At 42.0% G+C, this 27,764-nt stretch overlaps 1 protein-coding gene across 1 annotated transcript; it reads right to left on the reverse strand.

Moving 5' to 3' along the window:
- Positions 1-14,740: 14,740 nt before the first annotated feature.
- LOC148024248 (uncharacterized) lies at positions 14,741-16,415 on the reverse strand. Its single transcript, XM_087693856.1, has 2 exons — positions 14,905-16,415; positions 14,741-14,845 (listed from the first exon to the last, which is right to left on the reverse strand). The coding sequence occupies exon 1, from the start codon at positions 16,170-16,172 to the stop codon at positions 15,198-15,200; it is 975 nt and encodes a 324-aa protein (XP_087549982.1). The 5' UTR covers positions 16,173-16,415; the 3' UTR covers positions 14,741-14,845; positions 14,905-15,197.
- Between the last annotated feature and the right edge of the window lie 11,349 nt (positions 16,416-27,764).

Genomic DNA, 27,764 nt, shown 5'->3' on the forward strand with positions numbered 1-27,764 from the left:
AACCCCTTTTTACACACCTTCGTATTGATAGTCATCCTTTAGGACAGTCAGGATTTCTTGGCATCATCATTATTATCTTCTAGCAGGCTTCTCTAACTGCCTCACTACTAACAGGAACTCCTAGAACGGCTGCCTAGCAGGCTGGCAGAACAGGGCCACTAGGACTTCCTTCTAAAACAGGTCTTTCAATGCCTAACAATGTCTTTACAGGAGGCAATGACTACTCCGACCTCCCTCAAACATACTTAGCCTAAACCTGGGACTTCATGCCTTGGTTGCCGGTCCCCAAAAAAAATAGATCCCCTCGACAAGTACAAATACACATATAACAGGAAAGAAAGGTACCCGTAAAGGAGAAATATCACCTGGAATGGCCACAAGAAGCTTCCATCGCAGCAAAGGCTCCTCCAGGCTCCACAAAATTCCACAACCCGCGAAACCTGTCTAGCACAACACTAAACCAAAACCCAATTAAACGCACCCGCACTAGACAGGGAAATGGCCCTCTTGGCCTAATGAAATCAGACATGACTTTGCTACAAAACTAAATCGGCCCTCGTGGCCTAATGAAATAAAACAATACTATGCAGAACATCCACCTGGAAACAACCATGATAGACATCAAAGCATACTATTCCCAGGGGAACAGGGCTTGTAGCCCTAAACTAGGTGCATTAAATTATGACCTATCCCTCCTGCGTATATCGCAAGAGGTGTTCGCATCACATGTCGTCGAATCAGTCTATGGGTCCGAGATAATAAAGGTAGATGAGTCTCGCTTACCCTCTGCATCACCCAAATCAACCATCGTCTGCCAAAGAGGGCATGTTCAGAAAGCATACCCCACAAACGACCAAGTCCTGTCTCACCATCAATAGATATATCGGGACAAGGGCCACAATTAAAGAAGAGGTCCTCTTCATATGCAAGATTAGCCAATGAATCGGCAAACTGGTTCCAATTTCGTGGAATCAGCTGAAAAGACACTCGATCGAATTCGTCTAGCAGGGCTATGGCAGTATGGTGGTACATACAAAGGATCGGGTTCCGCACCATGTACGTCCCATTGAGTTGATTTAAAACCAACTGAGAGTCCCCTTTCACCAACAACTGGCGGATACCACCCTTCTTTGCAATATTCAAACCCATAATCAGGGCTTTGTATTCTGCCATATTATTGGTAAAATTCGCCCCGAGATAAGCAGCTAACTTCATGACAATGCGTCGTCGGGGGTCGCGGATGACAACTCCTACACTTCCTTTTTTGCATGCACCCCTGGACGCCCCATCAAAGTACAAGGTGTACGTCCATAAAGGGTTTACATATCCTGCCATCCTGAACTCTACTCGTAATTATGGTAATCGAAATTCAGCATATTCAACGGGTGGACTGTAGGCTCCATCCCTCCATCATCATTGAATTCAACAGGGATGCTCGTCAAAAGTTGTAGGCAATGATGGCAGAAGACCTTGATTTCCCAAATGAATGTCCCGCCTTCTTGCTCAATCACCTTGTATCCTTTGCTCCACCAAATGAGCTTTCCCTGATGATATCTCTGTTCTAAATATGGGTGTTCTAAATAAGGGATCAGACGACCCATCAACCCCTATCACGATTTCCTTGCAGATGTTTGATCAATCTTGCCTAGACCTGCAAGGCAGTCATAGCATTAGTACAATCAGAAGTAATAAGGTTTAATCTTATTAAGATTAACCTTATTTTTAAATTCTATCCCCTCAAGGTCAGCTAACAAAACTGTGGATTTATTCTTTCCTATTCTAACGATCTTATAGGGCCCATCCCATTTGGGTTCTAGCTTGCCTGGGAATAATTCACGTCGTGCGTCATAATACAGAACAAGCTGTCCTTTCTTGAAGGTGTATTTCTTGGCTTTGAGGTCGTGTAGCTTCTTCATTCGGCGCTTCGCCACTTCTTGGTGCAATAAGCTCTGCAACTTAAGCTCATCTAAATGTGCCAGTGTCGTCAAGCGCTCAAAAAGAGCGTCTTCATCGCTCAAAGAATGATTGATGGCGAACCGAATAGTCGGCAGCTCAATCTCTAAAGGCAAGACACACTCCTCCCCATATACTAACTTAAACGGGGTATGGCCAGTGGCTCGTTTGAAAGTCGTATTATAGGCCCACACTGCCACGTATAACTTTTTATCCCAATCGCGTTTCTTTTCCGACACAGTTTTGGACAGGATGCCCACAAGCTGCTTGTTGGTACTTTCGACTTGCCCATTGGCTTGCGGATTATATGGGGTTGTCTTGTTATGCTTGATGTTCCACAACTCTGTCAAACCTTTGATCACCTTATTCAGGAAATGAGTTCCGCGGTCCGACACTAATTCTTTCGGTGGACCAAACCGGCATATTATCTGCTCTAAAAGGAAACTAGCAGTTTCTTTAGCATCATCTTTCCTTGTTGCACGTGCTTCTGACCACTTTGTGAAGTAGTCAGTTGCTACAATGATGTACCGCTTTTGCGTAGTCGATGACGGAGTAATAGGACCCACAAAGTCTATTCCCCACTTCTCAAATGGAAGTATCGCCATAATAGGGGTGAGTGGTCGTTTCCTATTCTCTCGACTATCATGTCGTTGGCAAATATCGCATCTCTTAACATACGCAAACGCATCCTGAAAGATGGCAGGCCACCAATAACCTGCTCTTAAAGCCTTTTGTGCTGTAAGCCGTCCAGCAAAATGGCCACCGCAAGCAGAATCATGGCACTCTTCCAAAATGAATGGCACCTCGTCAGGCATCACACATCGGCGATATAATGTACCATTTTCTCACTTGCTGTCCCCTATAACCCTCGACTAGCCTACAGCATAGGAACCTCACGCTCTCAACGGTGGGTCAAGGGCCTACTGAAGACAATTGCTATGCATATCCAGGAGCTGACTCTGATACTTTTAATTTCCTCTAAATGATCATGCAAAGAGGTGGATGCCTAGTGCTCAAACATTTTAAAAAACCAGCAGCGTGTAAGTGCAAAACATCTCTTTCATGCTTTTCTTTCTAACCGCTTTGTGCTTCGCTGCAACACCTAGCACCGAAGTGATCTTCGTGCTACTAGGGTTTAATTTTTATCATTATTATTCCGTCCTAGATGCAATGCATATAAAATCAGCAAATTATCCCTCATGCTCAGCGGCATTTAACCATTTTTCCACAACTCTACCCTCCCCCGTTGATAGTGCATCATTGCATTCATTTCTTTTAGGGTTTCCTTGTCGTTTTATGTGGAGAAAGGAAGGAAACACGCACTAAAACATATAAACAAGGCTGAACTGAAGCATAACTTCATGCCCCAGCCTTGCTATACATCAACAAACATAAATCCTATTTTTCTATATTTTTCGTAGCCCCAAATGTATTTTTTCCCTATTTTTCATGGTTTTTTTATCATTTTCCCGCCATTTTCTTCATTTTCTTGTATTTTTTTAAATTGCTGAAAATGAAAACCAGTTTATGGGCTGTGGCCCTTAGTTCATTTGCAACAAAATTGAAAGATTAGTTGATGTGTATCGACGGTTTTCCCCATTTATATGCCCAAAACCCTTGTTTTTCCCCATTTTTCATGCGTTTTCAGGTTTCTTGACATTATTTCGAGCCATGAAATGCATGTTTTTCATAATTTCTGGTTATAAACAGTAAGAACTTAGAAGAATCAGCAGCATAATCAAATCTTAGTCCATATGAACGGCATTCCATCAATCAAAAGCATAAAACACTAAATTTTCTTTGTAATTTTTTAGTTTACCGCTTAAACGCGTGTTTCGGGTTTTGTATCCATGGCTGTAGATTTGGAAAACAGCAATACTTCATGTCCAGCAACATCACAAATCACCATTCTCAGCCCGTGTAGCAATCCGGTCCATGCCGGACAAGCCTCCATCATTCTTTCTTCTTCCTTCTTCTCCCCACATGATCTTGCCTTTAGAAGAGAGAGAGGGAGGAGAGAGAAAGACTAGAATCAGAAATTTCAAACCAGGCCATCATTCGACGGGCGAAGGGCGGCGATAGAGTCAGCATACGGAGGGGATTCACTGCCAATGATCACTCGGGGGGGTTGTGTTGAGGCTGGAGATTGAGCATCTCCATCCATGGCGAAAAAATCGGGCGCAGTTTCTCCACGCTTCCTCCACGATTTCTTCATTCACATTTCATGTGAAATGTCATGCTTCATTTAAATGTTGGGCTCCCAAAGGTCACTTGCCCATTTTGGCCAAATTTTGTCCACCTCTTCAAATCTTGACCGGTTTCTGGCCTTTCCCCCGTCCGGACTCGGAATCGAGCTCTGAAAAATCCTGGGCGTCCGACTTAGCATCCCACATTGGCCAGTGGCTCGTGTCAACCCGCACGACTGTCTGAAATATTATGAAAAATCACCAAGTGTCGCTCGGGCGCCTTTAAAGCACTTTGGCGCTTAAAATCGTCCTAGATCGAGCCACCGCCTTTGACAGTGAATATTTTTCCCTTGATCTTCATAATTTTTAGCTATTTTTAAGCACTTGCCGTCTCCTAAATTCCGCTCTCAAGGTACTTTACCAAACATACACCATACACATAAGAGGAAGCTCACTCAAAATCATAAGAAAAGAGATGGTGGCCAATATTTTTTTAAAAAAATTTATTCTTCTTCTTTCTCACAGAATACAATATGCAAAAAGTATAGATAAGATACAATATTTAAAAAGTGACCTACTAAATTAAACCGTACATAACTTACTATACTAATCTAATGGCATTATAACTATACCAGTTATAGATATGAGTAACAGTCAAATATCATAAGTGATAAGTCAATGACCATGTGAGGATCATAATGACCACCAATGTACTAAGTGTAGATGTGCAGACCCATCTAACTAAGTGGTCTATCATCATCAATGTCTGTACATGTTAAGCTAGTCACCTCAACATCCCCTCCAAATATATTACACATGAAATTTAAAAGGAGAGAATCTTACCTTGCAAAAGGAATATATACTCTAATTGAATAGAAAAAAAGATCTAGTAACACTAACCAAATATGTAGTAACTTAGAGCAAGAGATAATAGCACACCTCTTGATGTTATCAATTATGATTTTTTTTAAATGGATGTATGGCTCCTATCCAAATGCCTTCACCATAGAATGGAACATAATTGAGAATAAAATAGAAAGTGAACAAATAGCATGAAGGAAAAAAGCACCAAGAACTTGCACAACACAAGATTGGATGTAATCTTCTCTCTCATGAATAGGTAAGCACCTTCCCCATGCATGTATTTAAAATATTAGAATAAGCTTTTGTGTCCAAAATACATTAAAAGCATTATTTTTTATTCCTTACTTTCCGTCACTTTGCACAACTTGTTTTTGGTACAAATAAATAAAAACACATCCTATTTTAAAAATTTTACAAAAATACTATTTTATATTTTCTAAGAATACATCAAAAATAAATATATTACGCATGTGTGCATGAAAAATCCTTACACTAATAGGTGCATATAATATATAATACTATTGATAATATTTTTCCATGTTGAAAAGTACATATATTCTATGCATAAGACTATGCACTCCAATAATAATAATTTCACTTACTCCATCTAATTATCTGATCACCATAATATAATACACATTGGTATCCTTCTATTTATCTACCACTTTATTTTGATGTAAATAAATCAAAACACGCTCTATTCTAAAATATTTATAAAAATAGTATTTTACCTTCTCTAATAAATACATCAAAAATAAATATATTGCATATGTGCACATACAAAGTCCTTGTGCTAATATGCACATGCAAAATACAATGCTTTCGATAATATTTTTCATGCTCAGGTGAGCATAAATTTCATGCACAAAACTGTACACTCCAAAAATAATAACTCCGCTAGAGACACTTTGTCTACCACCATGTCACTACAATAGGGAACTAGACCTCCATGATGGAGAAGGAACAATCACTAAAGGACATGCCAAAAGACTTTAGCAAAACACTAGAGGTGGGTTTTGAGCCACTATAGGAAAGGATACTTGTGAGCTAATAGACATATCCTACATTAATGACAAGATGAACCCCATGATAGAAGAAGCAATAATACGAGATGCTAGTAGCATAGAGCAAGTAGACCTTAAAAAAGATCACGGACTTTACTCTAGAAGCCCAACACGAGAAGGAGAACATCCAATGAGAGACAAATAACATCATGAGGCTACTTTTGAGTGCATAGCTTACATGAGGCTACTATTAAATGCATGGATTATAGGACATATAATGATAGGCATGCTTGGCTTATAAGGCATCTAATGACTAACTCTCACACTAATTCTTGCCAATCTAGTGCAAAGAAAGTTGCTTGGTGACACTAATGCCCTCTAGGTCGACCTAGATAGCCAACATGTTGCTTGTAGGTCTAGGTGTCATACCAAGCAAGGTTCCCTTAATTGCTAAGTACATAGAGAAGTTTAGAGCATGGATAACTTTTATAGCTTTATAGAGAAATTTGAGCACATCTATGAGGCCAACAATCTCATCTCAAACATGAAGAGGGTGTAAGCCTTTGGACTATGCTTAGGAAATAAGGGAAGAACATGGTTCATGAGGCTAGATGTGACTAAGATGCCCCACTTCTCACTCCCCTCAAGGACATGTTCATCAAGGCCAAGCTCACTAAAGCCCTAAACTAGCCACAACCCTATTTCCAAAACATCCAATGGCACTTACCATACCCAAATCGATACATTGCAAATACATACCAATTGCCTAATAGGGCATTGTACTACCCTAGACCTCCATAGTTGGCCTTGCTAGCTCCCATAGAGCAAAATATTGCTACACAATGTCAAGATTGTGGGAGAGAAGGAAGGAGTCTCGCTTGAAGCTTTCTTGCTTGCACAATGGGGGAAGACACACAAGGGTGAAGGCTGAAAATAGTTTTCCTCTTCTTAGTTGTGTAAGCCAAAAGAACTCAAGTACAAAGAAATAGAAGAACCCTCTATATGGGTCTTAAACCAAACTCAACTAACTAAGATGGCATACTAACTGAGCCACGAACTAGAGTAGATAAGGATAGCTATCATGTAGCTATTATTCAGGGGCGGTGTACCAACCGCGTCTGCAACTGACAAGTCGGTGACATAAATACAGAACGGTCACCCTGGCGTATCACGAGTGGAGCTCGATATCTCAACACTCCCCCTCGAGCTCAATCCCAATTCCTGCACACCAAGCAGGTCTCTGAACTTGCGCAGCTTCTCTGCGCCCAATGCCTTCGTGAATATGTCAGCTACCTGATCCTCTGTGCTGACATAAACTAGATCAATAAGACCTAGTAAAACCCTCTCTCGCACATAGTGATAATGCACCTCAATGTGCTTTGTTCTAGCATGATAGACTGGGTTATTTGCCAAGTGTATACTACTCATGTTGTCACAATAAATGACAACTGGCCCATCTGTAGACTGATGCATATCATAAAGTAGCTTATGCAACCAAGCTACCTCACATGCAGCCATTACTGCACCCCTGTACTCAGCCTCTGTGCTCGACAAGGCAACTGTAGGCTGTTTCTTGCTGCTCCAAGTGACTGCAGCACTCCCAAAAGAGAACACATATCCACTGGTAGATCGTCTATCAGAAATACTACCAGCCCAATCAGCATCAGTGTATCCATGCAACTGTATCTGAACCCCAGTCTCATAAAATAGTCCATACTGCAATGTGGACTTCACATACCTGAGTATGCGTCTAGCCGCATCCAAATGTGGTTTCCTTGGAGCCTGCATAAACTGACTTACCAATCCAACAGCATAACTCAAATCTGGCCTGGTAATAGTCATATAAATCAAACTTCCTACTATGCGTCTGTACATAGTAGGATCTTCTAGAAGCTCACCTGCATCTGTGCTCAGCTTCACATTCTGCTCCAAAGGAACTGAAATAGGCTTACAGCCTGTCATCCCATATTTGGACAATATGTCCAATCCATACTGCCTCTGCAAGAGCTGTATCCCACTTGGTGATCTAATCACCTCAATGCCCAAGAAATAACGCAGCTCTCCCAAATCCTTCATCTCAAACTTCTGCTTCAATAGCATTTTCACATGAAGGATATCTTCATCACTGCCACCTGTCATAATCAAATCATCAACATAAATGACAAGTAGCATAATACATTTCTCTGTTTTTCTCACATAAAGTGAGAAATCTGCCTTGGAAATCTGAAAGCCAATAGTGACAAGATACTGTCCTATCTTGTCAGACCATGCTCTAGGTGCTTGCTTCAAGCCATACAAGGCTTTCTTCAACCTGCAAACAAACTCAGGATGAACAGCATGCACATAACCTGGTGGCTGCTCCATATAGACCTCTTCTTGCAAATCACCATGCAAGAAGGCATTCTTTACATCCATCTGATGTAAAGACCATCCCTTTGATGCAGCCATAGCAATGACTGCTCTTACGGTTGCCATCCTTGCAACCGGACTGAATGTTTCTTCATAGTCAATGCCATATGTTTGTGCATACCCCTTGACTACTAATCTTGCCTGTATCTGTTCACAGAACCATCTGCATTGTGCTTCACCTTATAAACCCACTTACAGCCAATCGCATTCTTACCTTTAGGCAAAGGTACCAATTCCCATGTAGCATTTGCTTCCAAGGCATCCATTTCTTCATCCATGGCTTTCTCCCATTTTTCTTTTCCCATGGCTTGCTCAAAAGAAGTGGGTTCTGGTTCCTGTATTACCTTGACCATATATGCATAGTGAATGGCTGTAAATCCATCATATTTCAGCCTATCCACAGGATACCTAACTCTGGTAGACCTGCGCAAAGTAGGTTCACTCCCAGGTGCTCTCAAAACATCCCTGGTCTTCCTTACTCCAGGTGTAACAATAGAGGGGATACCCAACTCATCATCAATGCTCTATTCTGAGCCACTGGATTCACCATCCACATAAGAGTGACCTGCATTCACATCAAACATGGGCTGATCAACCTTCTCTTTTCCTTTTCGTGATACCTGCATACCACTATCTGCATTACTTTGAGAAGATTCTCCTGATCTCAATCTGCCTGTCCATGGCGAAGAATGTGAACCACTACTAGAGGATGCTCCAGGTCCACTAATATTTTGTGACTGCTGCTGTGAATTCTGTGCAGCATTACCATTTTGTGCATCTACATCATCAATCACATTTACTGGTTTATACCAGCTACTCATCTCATCAAAAACAACATCTCTGCTCACTGTAAACTTACGAGTAGAAGGGTTATAGCATCTATACCCTTTTTGCTGCAGAGAGTAACCAATAAAGATGCACTTCTCAGCTTTTGGATCCAACTTGGATCTCAGCTCATCTGGCACATGTACATAGGCAATGCAACCAAAAATTTTCAAATGAGAAATATCTGATTTCCTACCAGTATACCTCTCCTCTGGAGTCATTCCATGTATTGCTGCAGTGGGAGTCCTGTTCATTATGTAGACTGCTGTAGCAACTGCTTCAGCCCAATAAAAATCTGGCAAGTCTTTTTCATTGAGCATGGCACGAGATACCTCTCCAATATGCATGTTTTTCCTTTCTGCAATTCCATTTTGTTGTGGGATATAACTGCATGAATATTGCTGCTTTATGCCATGCTCCTGCAAGAACTTTGCAAACTCATTTGAGAGGTACTCTCCCCCTCCATCTGACCTCAGGCATTTTATTTGCAGACCTGTTTCTTTTTCAGCCATAGCTTTAAGGGTTTTGAAATGCCCAAAAACTTCACTTTTCTTTTTCATAAAATACACCCAAACTTTTCTGCTATAGTCATCAATAAAACTGACAAAATAATGACAGCCTCCAAGAGATGCAGCTTTAGTTGTCCACACATCAGAGTGGATTAATTCCAATGGCTTCTCACTCTCTTGAACATGTCTAGGAAATGGTTTCCTTGCCTGTTTTCCAAACTGACAGGCTTCACATACCTTATGCATTTCTGCAACCTTGAATTTTGGCAATCCTGCAACAATATTTGGGGCCTGCATTGATTTAAGTCGATGTACATTAACATGACCAATGCGTTTATGCCAGATATCAATATCTGCAACTACACCGGTCCCATGTGCAAACATTGCTGCACTCAATTCAGACATGTCTGCATCCAATGTAAACATTCTGCCCTTCTTCTTTCCTTTTGCTATCAAGCGACCTTTATTTTTCATATCCTCAACAAAGCATCCATGAGGATTAAATCTGACCTGCAAGCCTTGTTCAACCATTTGACCAACAGAAACCAGATTCTTGGTGATATTCGGGACATGAAATACATCAGACAGGTATTTCTTTTTCCCATCCTGCATAGACAAGGGAATTTTTCCAATCTGCACAATAGGATGTGCAGTATCATCACCAGTCTCCACAAATCTTGGTTTTTCCATTTTCCTTGCATCCTCCATCCATTCTGCATGACCTGTCATGTGGTTTGATGCACCTGAGTCAACATACCATACATCATTGCTTTCTTCTGCACTTGTCACAGAATTGTTCATGTGCTGCACCATAAACAAATGCTCATTTCTGTCATCACCCTGTCTGCTAGAAGATGCATAATTCCCTTGTTGCAGTTTTCCATTCATGATGTCATTCTGCTTTTTATAGCAGTCTTTAGCCATATGACCCATTTTACCACAGTAGTAGCATTCAACATTACTGTTTGCATTTTGACCTCTTTGCCATCCACCACGACCTCTTTGGCTCCCCCTGCCTCTAGAGTTACCACGTCCTCCTCCATAGGACTGGTTTTCTTGAGTTTGCTGCATATTCTGATTTCTGCCACGGCCTCCAAATCGGCCTCCTCTACCTCTGCCTCTACCTCTTCCAGCATTTGAGTAGAAGACAGCTTCTTTTGAAGTTCCTCCTGAAGAAGATGCACCACCATTTCTCTGCTCCTCAGAAATTAGAAGAGCAATCAACTCCTCAAAATCAGGAAATCTTTCACGGACGGAAATGGATGTCCGAAACTGCGCATAATCCTTTCCTAGACCATTCAAGGTCACAGAAACTAAATCATCATCTTCCACTGGCGACCCAATGGAAGCAAGTGCATCTGCAATCTTCTTCACCTTCATGTGGTAGTCATTGATGCTCATACTTTCTCTTTGCACGTTATGCAACTCTTGCTTGAGCTGCATTTTCCTGGCTTGAGTATTTGTGCTGTACATTTTTGACAAAGTATCCCATGCCTCCTTTGGCGTACTTGCATCCTGAATATGCACAATCATAGAGTCTGAAATGCTGATAGACAGCCAATACATAACTTTCCTGGCTCTCTCATGCCATGCTTTGAATGCCTGCATTTGCTGTTGATTGGGAACATCAGGAAGAACTGGTTCTTCTTCATTTCCTGCAACAAATTCCCAATATCCTTTTCCCATAAGGAAATTCGTCATTCTAAACTTCCATGCCTGGAAGTTGTTCTTGTCAAGCTTTTCAGTGACAATCTGTGAGAGAGAATCAGACGCCATTACAGAACACTGCGAAAAAATTCTGTCACTGCAAAAACTCAGCTTCACCCTCACAAGGGCAAATCTGCAAAACTGGCGAAAGTGGTATTTAACCACACAGTCACTTCCTAGTGACGATTTTGCATCAACAAGCAACAGGGATGATTCTGTAACTCCCAATGTCTCTGCGCACAAGCATACGATGCGATTTCTACAGTAACTTTTCACTGACCTATAGAACAGTGGTTGCACAGCATGAAACTGGGCCTTTTTCTGAGTGCGTGCAGAGAACTTCCGCCTCCAAAACAGGCCCCGAAATGGCCTCAAATCAAAAAAACAAGGTCGCCAAGAGCTAAAGCTCTTTCCCGCAGCATATACTGCCCTCTTGCTTCACCGCGAAGGGCGTCTCAACCTGAGACAATGCACTCTTGCAATTTCCGGCTGTGCTACCTGCAGAGATCTGCTCCCAAAACAGAAAATGAAAGCAACACTGCTCCTCTTACCAGAACACCGCGAGCTTGGCTTGCTTTCTTGAGCTCCTTACCACGAACAAGGCTCTGATACCATGTCAAGATTGTGGGAGAGAAGGAAGGAGTCTCGCTTGAAGCTTTCTTGCTTGCACAATGGGGGAAGACACACAAGGGTGGAGGCTGAAAACAGTTTTCCTCTTCTTAGTTGTGTAAGCCAAAAGAACTCAAGTACAAAGAAATAGAAGAACCCTCTATATGGGTCTCAAACCAAACTCAACTAACTAAGATGGCATACTAACTGAGCCACGAACTAGAGTAGATAAGGATAGCTATCATGTAGCTATTATTCAGGGGCGGTGTACCAACCGCGTCTGCAACTGACAAGTCGGTGACATAAATACAGAACGGTCACCCTGGCGTATCACAAGTGAAGCTCGATATCTCAACACACAAAGGGCAAAAATCAATCCTCTATATATCCCACAACCACCCTCTAATATCATCAATCTTACAAGCAATGTACTAGTCCACTATGTGGAAGAGAAAATGAAAGAGAAAGAGCATACAAGCCCTCAAACAAGAAAGATAACATAGTCCTCATAGACTACAAACCCACTCCCATCATGATGCTAGGGCAAGAAAGAGGAAGGGCTCTAGTGTGGTCAATAGGACCCTATTGAATGCTAGAACTATGGGCAATGAGGAAATGTGTCCTCTAGATGCCTATAGAAAGTAGAACCATGCAAGGATAGTCAAGTAAGCAAATGAACCCTAAATGTGGCATAACTCATATGTACTTTAACTATCCCAAGCAAAAAGTTAGTAGTAGCAAAGCTATCATCTCATTAAGAAGTGGGTGCAAAAGGCCCAAGTGGCCTAGCAAGAGCCCAAAGCCACTCATGATATGAGCACCATAGGGCTATCCAACATTGAATCACTATCCCAACTAAAGCACAAACATGATATACAAGGGTTAACCTTCCAACTGGTAGAACAAGGGAGGAGTCTAACATAAGGAGAGCAACAATTTAGTCAAAAAAGTCAAAAAACCAATTGGCTCTAGTCCAATGACGTAAAGCCCAACCTCATTGCCACATTGTTTTCAAGTAGCGTGTCAATCCCATTAGGGTTGTTATTATGAAATAGTCACAAACTCCATAAACACATGAGAACTTTCTATGCTCATATTTATGAAGTCCATTTTGAAGTGCAATGAGAAGGTTAATAAAGAATGAACTCTTCTTAGAAATTGTAATAATAATTTAATCAATCGATATAGTTTTGCCATCTACCATAACATTTAGGCCTACAAGGATTTAGCTATTCAAGTTAGTATCGTAGGGATTAGGAGGCTTTTATTCTTATTCTTTTTAGCTAATCTTGCCATCTTGTACTGCGTGCAATCACATTCCCTTTTTCAAACATATGCTATGATATGCACACCATCAAAGGGCTCTGTAATATGGTGAAATTAATCATGAGAGCATTAGCTTGCTTTATTGCCTCCTGTATATTGTTTATGATGGTCATTGATGGTATGTGAAGCAATAAATGATGACAAGCTCTTATTGATTTATACAAAACATGAATGTAGATGGAAAACGAATAATGTACATTAAAACAAGATTCGATTAACATGCATTGTAATCAAGACATTCATGGGCATTGTTGACATGGAAACCTTCAAAGCGATCATCAAGAAACAATACCTTCGATGCGCTCGAGGATGTCGGTTGAGGGATTGGCTTCAACTATGCACCTCTTCTCTCTTCACTGCTAAGGCTACACAATCACCCGTCAATGCAAGGCCAATCCATTCAGCAGCCCAATCAACAACCCACACGATGGCAACCCAATCAGCCCGCGATTCTTCTTCTCCTTCTTCTTTGGACCCACAGTCATACAAAAGCGATGGCACAATGACACATGTAAGTTCGGAAGGAATCTTTCTGCAGCAATCCGAGGTTTGGATGGCACAATGGCCAATGCAAGTTCTGCCACGATGGCACGATGGCGATGGCAAAGGTGGGTAGCGATGGCGATGGCGAGCAGCTATGGCGATGGCAATGGCGATGGCGATGGCGATGGCGATGGCGGGCAACTATGGCCGGCCATGGCGATGGCGGGTTCCTCAAACCACAACGTTTTAAAAAAAAACGCCCGAAAAAAACTAGGGTCTCGCATACAAGAGTCCAGTCGGGCGACCCAAATAGTAACCCGCCCCACTCCCCCTCCCCCCCTCAAATCTATGATCACCACGCGTGCCATTAGTCCGAAGTACCCCCCCCTTCGTAATCATGATGGACGTGCCTCATGCCCGACGAAAATCGCAGGCCCCATTTACGTGCCGCATGACTCCTCAAATCATTTGACAACCCCCCTTTTTCAACGGACCGAGTTCCCTTTAGCGCTGGACTGGGTTTACTTTCGGGGGCGAGGTTTACTTTCGGGGGCAGGGTTTACCCTATGCCAAAAGCAGGAGTCCAGATCCTCACCGCGATCCACGGCCCTCCTCAACCGTCGATCCCAACTCCTCCTGCCCCATGGCACATAGTCCTGAGGCCTCCCCTCCCCTTCCCTCCCCCCCGCAAAAAAAAAAAGCGAAAATTCTTCACGATACCCGCAAAACTTGGAAGTGCCAGTGCGACGTGGCTCTTACCCTTTTCATCGTGCCATGGATAAACGACAGCGTAGAATAGGGCAAGTGGCGACTCATGATTCTTGCATGATAGACAGTTTTCGACTTTGTAAAACGGAATGCATTTCGAACGTATAAATTTTTCCCAATGTTCAAAACTCCTTTTCCGGGTGAAGCGCATTCACACCATTGAGAATGTGTAAGCGGGTTTCGACTAGCTAGGCGCAAAGGACTCAAAACCGTGCGTGAAAGAAATACTGTCGCACAGACAGACCAGTACTGACAGCTTGCCTGAAAACGCAGCTGGATTCTTTGTATCCAGCGACGTCAAAAGCAATAGAGAAAGGAGCATCAAGTGGAACGCCTGTACAAGGACTAATAATAAGGCAGGCGCCATTGACTTTTTAAAATGCTATCACACAAGTAAAATACATATTTTCATGAGATCACATGAAAATCAGCAGAAAAGTGCCATGAAGAATGTAAGATATGGGAGGCGCGAGGGAGGCACTTGAGAGAGCCACAATGCTCTCTATGTTTGGAGATAATATCATAATCTGTGTGGTTTAACAAAGGAATGAAACTTACGGAGGAGAAACAGGCGATGGCAGGGCTTGATGGTGGATGTAGTAGGTGCCATTGACCTGCAAGGTTTCGGCAAAGGACATGGCGATGGCGATCAAAGGGCCGATGTTCCGGCCTTGCTCGATCATGCGGCCCTTGACCGGGCCTGTGACATGATAGTCCGAGAACTCCTCGAAGCAGGTGTCCTGGTCTGTGTAGGCAGTGCTGAGCCAAGCGCGGACATCCATGACTCGAGACTTGAAGGCCGGGCTGCCGGCATCATGCTCGTCGCCTCGCAACTGCATCAACCTGTCGACGCTGTTGCGGAGCTCGTCCTTGGCCCCGTCCAGGAGCTCCTGGCAGTCCTGCAGGACCTCCCTGGCCATCCCTCCCTGGGCATCCTCGCCTTTCGACAGATTCGCGGCCAGCGCGTAGCTCCCGTTGACCTGCCGCAGCGCCTCGCTTGTCACAACGGCTGTCATCTCCGGCAGCGATGGAACCTCCGACGGGAACGCGGCGAAGAGCGTCTCATAACACAGCGCCGGAGAGTCGGTGCCGTTGCACAGAAACCCTAGGGTTTCGGAAGAAGGCGAGGGAGAAGGAACAGGCGCGGAGATCCATGGAGTCGACGGCCATGGCGATGGAGACGGCGACGGCGGCAATGCAGAGTCTCCGAAAGGATTTTGGACGACGGGAGGAGACGAATGGTGATGACGGACATGTAGGGCCAACAGCAGGAGGAGGCAGAAGGCGATGATGCCTGTGAAAGCGGCCGCGGCTAAGCGAGAGGCGTCGCCATAGCTGCTGCAGGAGAAGAGCTTGGAAGCGGCGGAGGCGCTATGGTCGATGTGGAAGCCCTCGCCGGGCTTGCCATGTGCGTTGAGGGCAGGAGACGAAGAAGCAGAAGAGGCGATCTTGGAGTAGGGGACCGGGGGAGAGGGGGATGGAGAAGATGAAGCAGCGGCAGCAGCTGCTGCAGCAGACGAAGAAACCATTGCGTCTTGCTTCGCGATTCTTTTGCTTTAATTTGATGAGACAGAGAGGAGCGCAGAGAGAGACGAGAAAGGATTAAGTCGATCCGTTTTCTTATAACGCTCCCGAGCATGTAAAATTTGGCAATTTTCCCCAAATCAATGCCGTTACGTGTTAGGTGAAGGAGGGGTAAAGGACATGGCTTGCGTTGCCTTGCTTCCAGCCTCGGAGCTTCAATCGGCACACTTCTTCCATCTCCGTCCTTCTTGGGCATGATATGAAGTCTACACGACACGACTTTTTTTTTAATGCTAACTGAAACGTATCACCATTAGTAAGGAAGATATTTACAGCATTGTAAGATCAATGCATCATGCTGGCAAGGCCCAGATATTAAGTTTACCAAACTTTTTCCCAAAACAACCTAGGCACCATGACCTAAGTTATGACTAGCTTGGTGAATCAAACACGTGAAAGTCGATAATAACAACTATCATTTTGTGCGTGCTTCACACAAAATGTTACGTAGCTTCGCAGCAAGCACAACAACTTTGCTCAACAATCCATTTTTTCTCTCTCTTTTTTTTCTTTTATATTTTTATTTTCTCTCTCTCTCTCTTCCCTCAATTCTCTATGTTTACAAATCTCTCTCTCTCTCTCTCTCTCTCTCTCTATGCTTATTATTTTAGTTTACTTTCTTTCCTCTTGTTCTCTCTCTCTTCTCCCCCTCTCTCCTCTCTTTTCCTTCTCTCTTTACTCTCTTTTTAAATTTTTTATTTTCTCTCTCTTTTAAATTTTATCTTTCCTCTCTATAATTCTTTCTTTCTATGTTCATATTCTCTCTCTCTCTCTCTCTCTCTCTCTCTCTCTCTCTCTCTCTCGTCAAAAAATGTTTAATTTAAAAATTGTTTTTTTCTCTTTTTGTTCCTCTCTCTCTTTTTCTCTTCTTCTTCTCTCTCTCTCTCTCTTCATCCTTTCTCCTCTCTTTTCCTTCTCTTCCTCTCTTCTTTTTTTCTCTCTATCTTTATATTTTCTCTCTCATTTTCTTCAATCCCTACTTTTCTTCTCCTCCTTTCTCCTCTTGCTTCTTTCTCTCTTCTTCTCTCTCATCTTTTTTTCTTTTTTCTTCTCTCTCTCTCTCTCTCTCTCTCTCTCTCTCATTTTATATTTCCTCTCTATAATTCTCTATCTCTTTGTTTTCTCCCCCCTCTCTCCTCTCGTTTCCTTCTCTCCCTCTCTCTCTATTCTTTTTTTCTTTTTTGGACCACTATCTAAAGTCATGGATTTTACCAATTGACAATGCCTTGGTCTCTTTCTCCTTGAGATACGACGGCTTTGTGGCATACGCCTCAAAAGTATAGTTGCTCTAGGACACCGAGACCCTTTTATAGAAGCAGCTCACAAACTTCTTTGCAAAGGAGAGAAACAGTGAGTGGAGGGAGAGAATGCATGTTAGTACTCTAATTGGAAGTGGCCTGCATCTAAATATCTAATGCTTATCTTTGGGCTTCTTACATATGTAGAAATAATGTTTCTTTTGGCACTAGGCATTTTGGGACTCCTATAGATATGATTAGTGAGCTTGGGACAATCTTTTTAAGTCAGCACAACTTGTTCAAGTCTTTACTCATCATATTGCAAAATTTAAACTAGTTGATAAAGACTATGATAGACAGCAAGCATTTCAAAGAAGAGCTTTGGTATCACATGCAACTTTATCCTAGAGGGCTATAATGGTCCTCTCCATCATTCTCTTGAGATGAGATTATGCAACAGATATTGCAAGAGGTCAAAGATTATTTAGAGGGAAAACAAAAGGAGTCAAGAGCATTAGATGCTAGATTTCTTTTTGAATTACTTTCAATCACATGACGGTAGATTTATTTTTGAATTACCATGTTTAAAAGTTGGTGATGGTCTATCTTCTCTAACATTGCTAGGAAAAAATTGCACCGCACTAATCTAACTAACTAGGATAGAGTTATCCATAAGAATGAAACAAAAATTGTTATTGTTTACAATGGTTCTTTAGTTAGTTGGCAATCACCTAAAAAGATTACATGGCTTAAAATCCTTTTGTTGCATGCAATCACATTCTATGAAATTTCCCTTTTTATATATAGGGAAACGACCATGAAACACATAAGACACACATGTAAAGACAAGACAATAGCAAATAGTTTAGGGGCTTGGACCAATCAATGTATATGAATAAGGGCTTTGAGCAATTTGAAGAGAGAGAGAGAAGATATATGAACTCCAACATCCACAATATGTAATCAACCTTCCTTTTATTCAAATATTACTAAAAGAATTAAGAATGAAGTGATAGTGATGGGTGCCCGCCACCTACAATATACATGTATGCAAGTACTATCAATGTAATAATACACGGGTGGGTAGGCACAGGTGCTTTTACCCCCAACAACCTCCCACTTAAAAGTGAATGTGCCCCTAGTGAGGAGAGGACAATAAAAAAGTGACAAAAGGCAAATGTACACTAGTACAACTGGATGAGGAAAGACATCATCTCATCCAATGCCCATCAACTTTCTAAGGCAAAATGCTCTATTGAGAGACTTTTCAGCGGATCTACAGGATTTTGGTCATTTGATATCTTAACAAGGTCAACAAACTTATCCTCAATGACCTCTTTGATGAAGTGGTAATGCACCTCAATGTGTTTACTCTTTGCATGGAAGACCAGATTCTTAGCTAACTCTAGCACTCATAGAATCCAAATGCAGTGTAGGGATCACATCAGTAATACTAAGATCTACCACTAGATGACCTAACCAAAGAGCCTCTTGCAAGCCTTAGTGGTTGCAACATACTCGGTCTCGATAGTAGAGAGGGCCACACATTTTTGCACCTTGGACATCCAAAAGAAACAATACCTTCAACAAAGGTGAAGACATAGCCAGAGGTGAACTATCTACATGTCATGCATAATTAGAGTCAATGTACCCCATGACTCTTGTATCCTGGTCACCATAACATATGCACATAGCCTGGAGGGTTCACTATAGATGTTGTATGGTATCACATCATCATAAGGGAGGGGGGTTTTTGGAAGGGGATACTTAAGCATATACATTAGAGGTAGACCCCTCTTAATTTCCTATATTGAACTTAAATTTAGGGAGGGGATAGAGGGAAAAAAGAAGGGGGGGATGCATTTGATCACCTCTCTCCATAGATTGGTTTCTCCATGGCATACAAGAGACCTTGACAAGTAAGGTTAAAACCCTAAACCCTCACATAGTAGGGTTATTGAATTAATCATAGTGTGGGAGGAGGGAGTTGGCACTCTCCCATGGTTTTGGTAGAGAGATTCAACTCCCCTTCTTCCAAAGAGAGGTTGGTGTCCGCTTGGTGTAGTCACTTTAAGTATAAAGGGGTTCAATTCCCCTACTCTCTCTCTCCTCATGTGATAAGGGGGCACGGGCACTCAAAAACATTGTGACACATACTTCATATGTAGCACAGAGGATACACTTGTTGACACTATGTGATAAACATCGAAATGAAACTGGAAAGAATGGTTTCTTAATGTAAAACAAGATGGGACAAAATCTCTAAAATCTTGAAATGTTGGAAAGTACATGTTGTGTAAGGATAATCACAACCTTTAGCAAGGGTGACCTCATCCAACCTCGAAGGAAAGACAAGGAATATTCTGACATACCAGACAAGCCTAGTAATGAGAGCAAGGACTTGTTAAAAGAGTTGATACAAGTGCATGTTGAGTAGAGAGAACTAGTGAGCAAGGCCATGCTTGAAACAACAAGGTTAGGAGACAATGCCAAGGTTAAGCTTTGGACTTACAAATATCGTAGAAGACCACAAAAGAAGCCCAAGCCTTATAGACAAAGATATGGTGAAGAAGTGCATGAGGAAATTTAAACGAAAATCCAAGTCTCGAGTCAACAACATTGGAGTGACTGAGCCCCTCTCATGATTGAAATCAAGAAACCAAATATGACTATTCAAAAGGTAGATCCTCAACCTAGCATGCTTAACAAGCAGATATAAGATGTGATCATCGAGTGTGTACAAAGGTCACTAGTGCCCAAGGAGCCTTTGACTTATCAAGAGGATAATGAGCACCACAGGCGCAATGTTGCTCATGATAAGGCTGATTTCTCAATAAAGCAAATGGCAAAATCTTCTAACAGCCATGAGCAAATATTTCAGCCAGTGTGCCAAGTCCACCTACTAAGAGTCCCAAATCTCCTACACTCTCTTTCCCTAAACTAATACAAGAAGCACAACATTAATCGTCAAGTGCAGCTGCTCAATCACAATCTCTATCTCCATATGAGCTTCCAAATGTTCAAGTTGTGGGACATAACACCACCCCTAATTCTCAGCCTAAGGATATGCCTATGCAATCCATTGTTGACTAGCTCACAATCTAAACAAGTGAACGTGCAAAGGGTAACAAAAGAAGACACAACCACGTTTGATCTACTTAGGACTTAACACTACAGTCTGCACCAACAGTAGCCAATCCACTGAACTAGCCGCTACTACTTCCAATCAAGAATCACAATAGTCTCACAACCTTTGGCCGTGACGAAGCCCCTTGCGGAACATGTCCTTAGTAGTTCACCTATGGAAGAGATGACACAACTAACATCCTTGACACCTCGAGTACTTCTAAAGAACCTAAAGCTAAGGCTCAAGGAGAAATCTCTCGAAGATTTGGCCGAAGAGATAGCGCATTTGACCAATGAATCAAAAATGAAGTGCATGATGAAGCTTGATTACAAGTTGATAGGCATCTCACGTGTGTACATCTATATGGATATTGGAAGGCCAACACTAGAGCACACAAAGCTCATAGCCGAACCCCTGACTTAGGATGAGGAGCAACATGTTTCCTCCTGCTATGTAGTTGTCGCTGAAGAAGTCATAAAGGACATCCCAAAAGCCACAGCTAGAGAATTGCGCTTGATACCCTCACTCTATACCGCTCAATGGGAGACAAACAAAGAAAATCTCGAAGCAATCAAATGAAAAGGGAAATGACAAGGTAACTTTGTGCAAAAATGGTACTCCAATCAAAGTTTGTTGGCAGCCAAAATTGGCCATCGACTAATGATACTCGCTAAGCAAAGGAAAGCCCTTTGGACATCCATGCATGATCCCACGTACGTTGCCCCGACCTCATTAAGAGTGTTTGCAATCGTCCATGAGGTCTAGCTTTCTGCCACTATCCAAAAACACCCCTTGTATGATAAACTACTTCTAGAAGAATATCTACACATGGCTAGCAGGATAGGAGTAGGGAGCATTGTACTTGCTGTTAGTGCATATGTCTTCTACCGCCTCACCCAAGACCCTGCAATTCTAGATCTCTATGCTTCCCATCAATACAACCTTGACTTCTTTGGCTAGTTTTGTCCAAGCCTACATGATGGGAACCCTAAATTGTGTCTTGGTTCTACACTAGAATCACCCAAACCTCTAGAAAGCAAGACAAAAATGACTATAAACACAACACTCTTTTTGATAAGAAGAAATGGAGGCATGTTTCAATAGGTAAGGAGAAGAGTCTAGAGCAAACACTCAACCAAGAGCAACTGCCAATGCAATTGGATGAGGTGCTATTACTTGACGAGCTAGACTCTCCAAAAAGAGAGGCAATTGTACCCTCATAACCTAGCGAGGTTGTTCGGTAGGCTATGGCTATGTCCCATGAGGACACATGAGAAAAAGACAATGCTGAGGCCCAACCAAGCACATTAACATCTAACCTAGTTCAGGGTCCTCAGTCTTTAAAGGATATGCCTTGATTGCCCAAGAAAAAGAGGAGAAAACAACAAAAACAATGGCAGTTGCAAGTGGTTGTAGATGCCAAGAAGATTAAGACGAAGAGTGTTGAAGAGGTGAGGAATAAAGTATCGAGTCCACCCTTGAATGAACCCATTGACATCTCTCCTAATGGCAGTGAAACCTCAGACACATCCATGTATTCTGGTAAAGCAAAGCAACCATTACCATCGACGGTTGCTTGCAACTCTCAGTCCTCTAACAAAAAAACTTACATTGACCAGTCAAGAGTAGATATAACATTGTCACAACAAGTTGACAAAACTATACTAGTCACATCTTAGGAGAACCATGACACAATAGTAGAAAAGCCTCAGGAGAAACATGGAAACCCCGAGGACAGAAGCAATCCTAGCATTGATCAATCTTGCTCAAATCTAGGATTGAGTCCCCAGCTATGCTAAAGCCTAGGGAAACTCCCAGAACCTTGCATGAGATAGCAACCAAGCAATCCCTCATAGAACGTAGAAGTGCCACAGAATGCTTGATCGAATTGGATACTAAACTCAAATTATTTGCACGTGCCTACGTCCTTGCAGACATGGGCACATTCCCTAGGGAGCAAGCAACTTGAGGAATGTTTTTCATATATGGTATCCTGGGAAGAGCAAGAATATCTTAATGAACACTATAACAAGCTCCAACATGAATGCATACAACTCATCCCTGACGAGGAAGCCGATGAACTACGCTTAACTGTGACATTCAACAAAGCATTTTGCTAGCCAAATTTCTTAGAGATAGAGCAACTAAAGCAACAATCAGAGGGTCGAAGTCAATTTGAAAATGTTGGTTTGAAAACCTTGCTACAATGGCCAAATTGGGAACCCAGATTATGACCATCTCAGAAAAGTGATTGGCCAAATGGTGGTCTCAAAGAAACCCAACCTATGTGGCGCCAACTTCCTTTCAAGTACTGACTACCGTTTGAGACATGGACTTAGCTGGAACTAGCCAAGAGAACTCTCTAATTGATCAATTTCTCATTGAGGAGGAGCTACATGTTGCTAGTAGAACAGACAAGGCACCATGCTACTCGATGTTGCAAAATATATGTTGTTACTAAGTAGGCTACCATGATTACCAGAGATATGTATGCCACACTCCAGTACAATCGTGAGTTCTATAATTGGTTTTTATCCTTACGAAGTGACATGGATTCGTAAACATTTACATAAATAAACAATGTGTTTTGTGACGGTGTATAAATAGTATCAAAAGAAGCAAAGGTAGCATACACACAAGCAATGATAATCAAGCGTAGGTGATATGTATCGAAGTCAACACTATGGGATTCAAATAAGTTATGTCTTTTTTAGCAACACCTATTCATTATGGTTGAAGCATAGGACTTTCATGTACTCTCATGAGTTGCTAAGTGAATTCAGGATGATAGAGATCTTTGTACCAAAGCATTCAATGTCCAAGTCACCACAAGACCATCAACCCCACAAGAACCATTATGGAGAAAGTGATAAAAATACCAAGAACAAAGAGCCATGATGGAAGACTTGCTAGGATAGAAAATCACCCCTGCAAAAAGTACACATTGCATTTGAAGCATGGCCCAAAGCATGGTCATTAGCTGCTCTCTCTTTCTTGGCATCTGGGTAGAAGCCACACTCTCAACAATGACAAATGCTTCTTCATCAACCAAGAATCAATTCGCTAGATGCTCTATCCCTTGTCCATACACAACTCATTGCAGCTGCTACCTCAATTATTCTGATGCCTCACATGTTACAAAGAGATTTGCAAAATCTTAAGTTTATCTCTTCATCTCAACAACTATTCCTCTAGCATCGAGGCTAGTAACACAATCATATTTGTAATATCCATTTTTCATAACCTTTGGATCTCGACATTTCTCAATCCAAATGAAAGCCTGGTAGCCTTAATGTATTACATTGATTGTATTCATTTTATCAAAAAAAAAAGAGAGAAAAAAAGAAGGAGAAAATAGAAAGAAAAGAAAAGATTAAAAAAAAGAGGTACCCATTATCACAACACAGCATTTAGGGGTCCTTAAATTAGGTATGTCCCAGTGACCTTGGTCGCCTGGCTCCATCCCTAGTTCCCTAGCCCTTTACACATCCCCCACAATGTTCAAGGCACATTAAGGGTAGGACATACCTAGGGAGCTTGTCTTTAGACCTGTCACCTAGAACCATTTGCACGATTCTTTTTTACACTCCATCTCAATACCATCGCAATCAATAGTAGTGAGTAAGGCACAAAAAACCATGGAAAGTACACCATACCCTTCAAACACTACAAATAACCACCAGCTACCAAAAGCTAAGGTGTCAATGAGCTTAATTATGCTACATTCTGTTGTCAAAATCACAAGTGATGTCTCAAGAAGCCTTCAAGTGTACTTCTCCTCAACATTGATAATTTTTTCCACCCCATTGAACCCTCACTTCATCCACACATTGCTACAAGGAACCAGAATAGCAGTCGTCTAACTACGTAATATCTAAGTATGCACACACACTCACATAATATCTGCACCACAATCTATACACAGTTTGGGTCCTCAAGTGCAAGACAATACTCTCGATTTGCTCAGCTTGTCTTCCAAACCACTCAAACTACGTCTTGCGCACGATAAGAAGACTAGTACTAACTCCTAACGAGAGACCATATGAGAGGTTTTCAATTGCAAGTATTAAAGACTCCAGCAAAAGTATAGTTAGTTCTTCATTAGACACTCAACTCTAAACTCTTGTCCTTTATCATCATGCAAGCCCACCAATGAATTGTCGCACATAGAATCCCCAAAATACCAACACTTATGCCAGTTATGAGTGCAACTCCCAACAAAGAAAAACCCTACCACCAACTTCGATAACCCTATCACTAGCCAATCAAGCCAACAAAGTGCCACCAACCTTCATCTGCACCACCACCAAAACTTCTCTAAGGCAAACCACAACAATCCCTTCCACCCACATCTTCGGTGCATGCCAAAGCCTGCTACCTACGATGAAGAGTGCCATGGGACTAGCACTCATCTTGGAGGGGGGTAATGTTAACTCTCAGATGAACAAGGTGGAAAATCCAAAAAATCTAAAGCAGAAGACAAGACCAAGGCAAAAGTGTTACGGAAGGCGAAGGTGCACCAAAAAAATTTTGGAAAGACAATAAGTGCAAAAAAGTCCTAAATCAAGGAGAGAGGTGCACAAGAAAAATCACCAATCAATACTTTTGTAAAAGAATGCAAGGTGCACCATGATTTATTTTGTAAAAGAGCACCAAGCTCTCACCCGTGCAAATTGTAAATGGTTAGAGGCACAAGTTGAGACCATGCCAATAGGGAAGAGGAGGAGAAGGGTTGGACAAAAAGGGGATGACTGCCCAAAATGGATTTAGGGCTTGTATATAAAGTTGAACATTGCACCTGCTCTTTCATTATGGTTGCACATGGAGAGCTCATTGTAACTGGCTGTGCAACTCCATCATCTTCTTCGTGGTCTCCTCATCTCTTTGCTTCCTTGCCACATTCAGCTTTGTCCTTGCCTTTTCTCTTTGCCTCTTCAGCTTCTTTATTTCCACCTCTATACGTCTATTTTCTCGAGATTTGAGGGCACACATATTTTCTAGGGAGATACGGTTCTCTCTTTCTTCATCATATAACTCCTTTAGACTCTCTTCTCCCTCCCTTGCCTTTAATGCCTCTTTATAGTGCAATTACCTCCCTACGTATGATGGTCATTACTCATTCTTGTTCCACCCTATAGGTTGCAAAGGTAATCTTCTCTTCTTTGAGCTCTACAAGCATAGTTTTTTTCTCTTATGTTACCTTGTTAAGTTGACTTTGAGGCTTCTATACTAGTTCATCTTGATCTTCATTACTACGCATGGGTAAAGGCACCAAAGTGGCTGATACTTCTAAGTGGGTATCTTTGGCCCTTAACATGATTCTGCATCGATTGCTCTACTGCTAGCCTCTTTGTTCCTGGCAAGGGTTGCTCCTTGGTTGGGTGCAGGCACAATTTGCTATACTTTGCTAACTAGGTATTGCTAGGCCATGATGTTGCTTTCATTGACTATCCCTTTTGTAGTTCCTTATGTTGGGGTGATTGTTCTACAACCATGATTGGTGGAATTGGTTGTAGTGAGGCTTTACTCTTGCCTTCTACCACACCAATCTTGGTCCCGCTTCTTTAGCTATTGCGCTTGTGCTTGGCACATCCTCTCATGCTAGTGGGCTCATCATCCCCAATTCTTGAGATCAAGATGTTAAGAATCATGTGGCAGGGGACTTGCTTGAGCTGCTGTGCCAAGCACACATTGTATACATAAGAGGAAGCTCACTCAAGAACACAAGAAGAGAGATAGAGGTCAAAATGTTTTCTTGCTAGTTTCTTCTTCTTCTTTCACTTGCAATACCATGTATACAAAGTATAGAAAATATAAAACATAAAGGAAAGTGGCCTACTAAGTCAAACAATGTATAATTGACTACACTAGTCGACTGGCACTATATTTATGCCAACTATAGAGGTAGGTGTAACAAATTAAATATAATAAGTGATAAGTCAATGGCCATGTGAGTAATGACCACTGATGTGCTAAGTGTAGATGTGCGGACCCATCTAGTTAGGCGTTCCAGCATTAGTGTTGTGCTTGCTATCTCAGCACTCCCCCTCAAGCTCAACTCTATCTCTGCAACTCCAAGTAAGCTTTGAAAATTTCAAAGCTTCTCTGTACCCAATGCCTTTGTAAAAATGTTAGCTATTTGATCATGTGTGTTGATATATACCAAGTCAATCTCTCTTGCAAGTACCTTCTCTCTCACAAAGTCGTAAATGAATTATTCGACAATGGAGAGAGAAGGTTTAGCCATGGTGTTTGCTGTAAAGAAGTTTTGGCATTATCTTTTGGCTATGCCCTTTACCTTTTTTGTTGACCATCAAGCCCTACTTTACCTTCTTATTAAACCATGCACATGCAACTCATTCTCAAAGTCCAACCTTATTAGTTGATAGTAGGCTAACTCTAACAACTAGGGCAACATGGATTGCTGCATAGATGTGTGTGCAAGCATGAAATGCTTGACACACTTTCAGAAGCACACGGCAGAATAGCAGGAGGAAATTTCAACGGAGACACAATAGCCCACAAGGTGCTACAATCTCAGCTATGGTGGCCGACTCTTTTCCCAGATGTAGCACAATTCGTAAAGCACTATGATGAGTGCCAAAGGACCAAGGCACTAGTTCACAAAAGGACAAAATGAAGTTGAGTCCAATCATTGCAAGGCAACCATTCGAGAAATGGGTAATTGACTTCATTGGGCCAATCAATCCTGCAACACAATACTCACAAGTGAAATACATCATTGTGGCCCACAAACTATCTCATGAAGTGGGCAAAAGCATGAGCTATGAGAAAAAATGACACTAGGGCCACTACCAAGTTCCTTTGGGAATAGGTAATCTCAAGATTTGGCTACTTTATCGAAATCATTAGTGACCAAGGCACGCACTTCATCAATGAAGTGATTGCTTATCTCCTATCCACCTTTATAATCATCCATCAAAAATCCTCACCATACTATCCTCAAGCTAATGGGGCTAGACTGAGTCCATGAATAAAAATCTTGTAAACATCTTGACCAAGGTAGTCTCTGCTTTGCACAGTGATTGGGATAACAAACTCATGGCAACCTTATGGGCCTACCGCGCATGGCTCATAAAACCGATGTGGGGTAGACTCCCTTCAAGTTAACCTTCAAAACTGAAGAAATTCTACTTGTAGAATTATTTGTT

This window comes from Lygodium microphyllum, chromosome 15, assembly GCF_053477565.2.
Source record: "Lygodium microphyllum isolate KBCC chromosome 15, Lygodium_microphyllum_v1.1.10, whole genome shotgun sequence".
Taxonomy (NCBI): domain Eukaryota; kingdom Viridiplantae; phylum Streptophyta; class Polypodiopsida; order Schizaeales; family Lygodiaceae; genus Lygodium; species Lygodium microphyllum.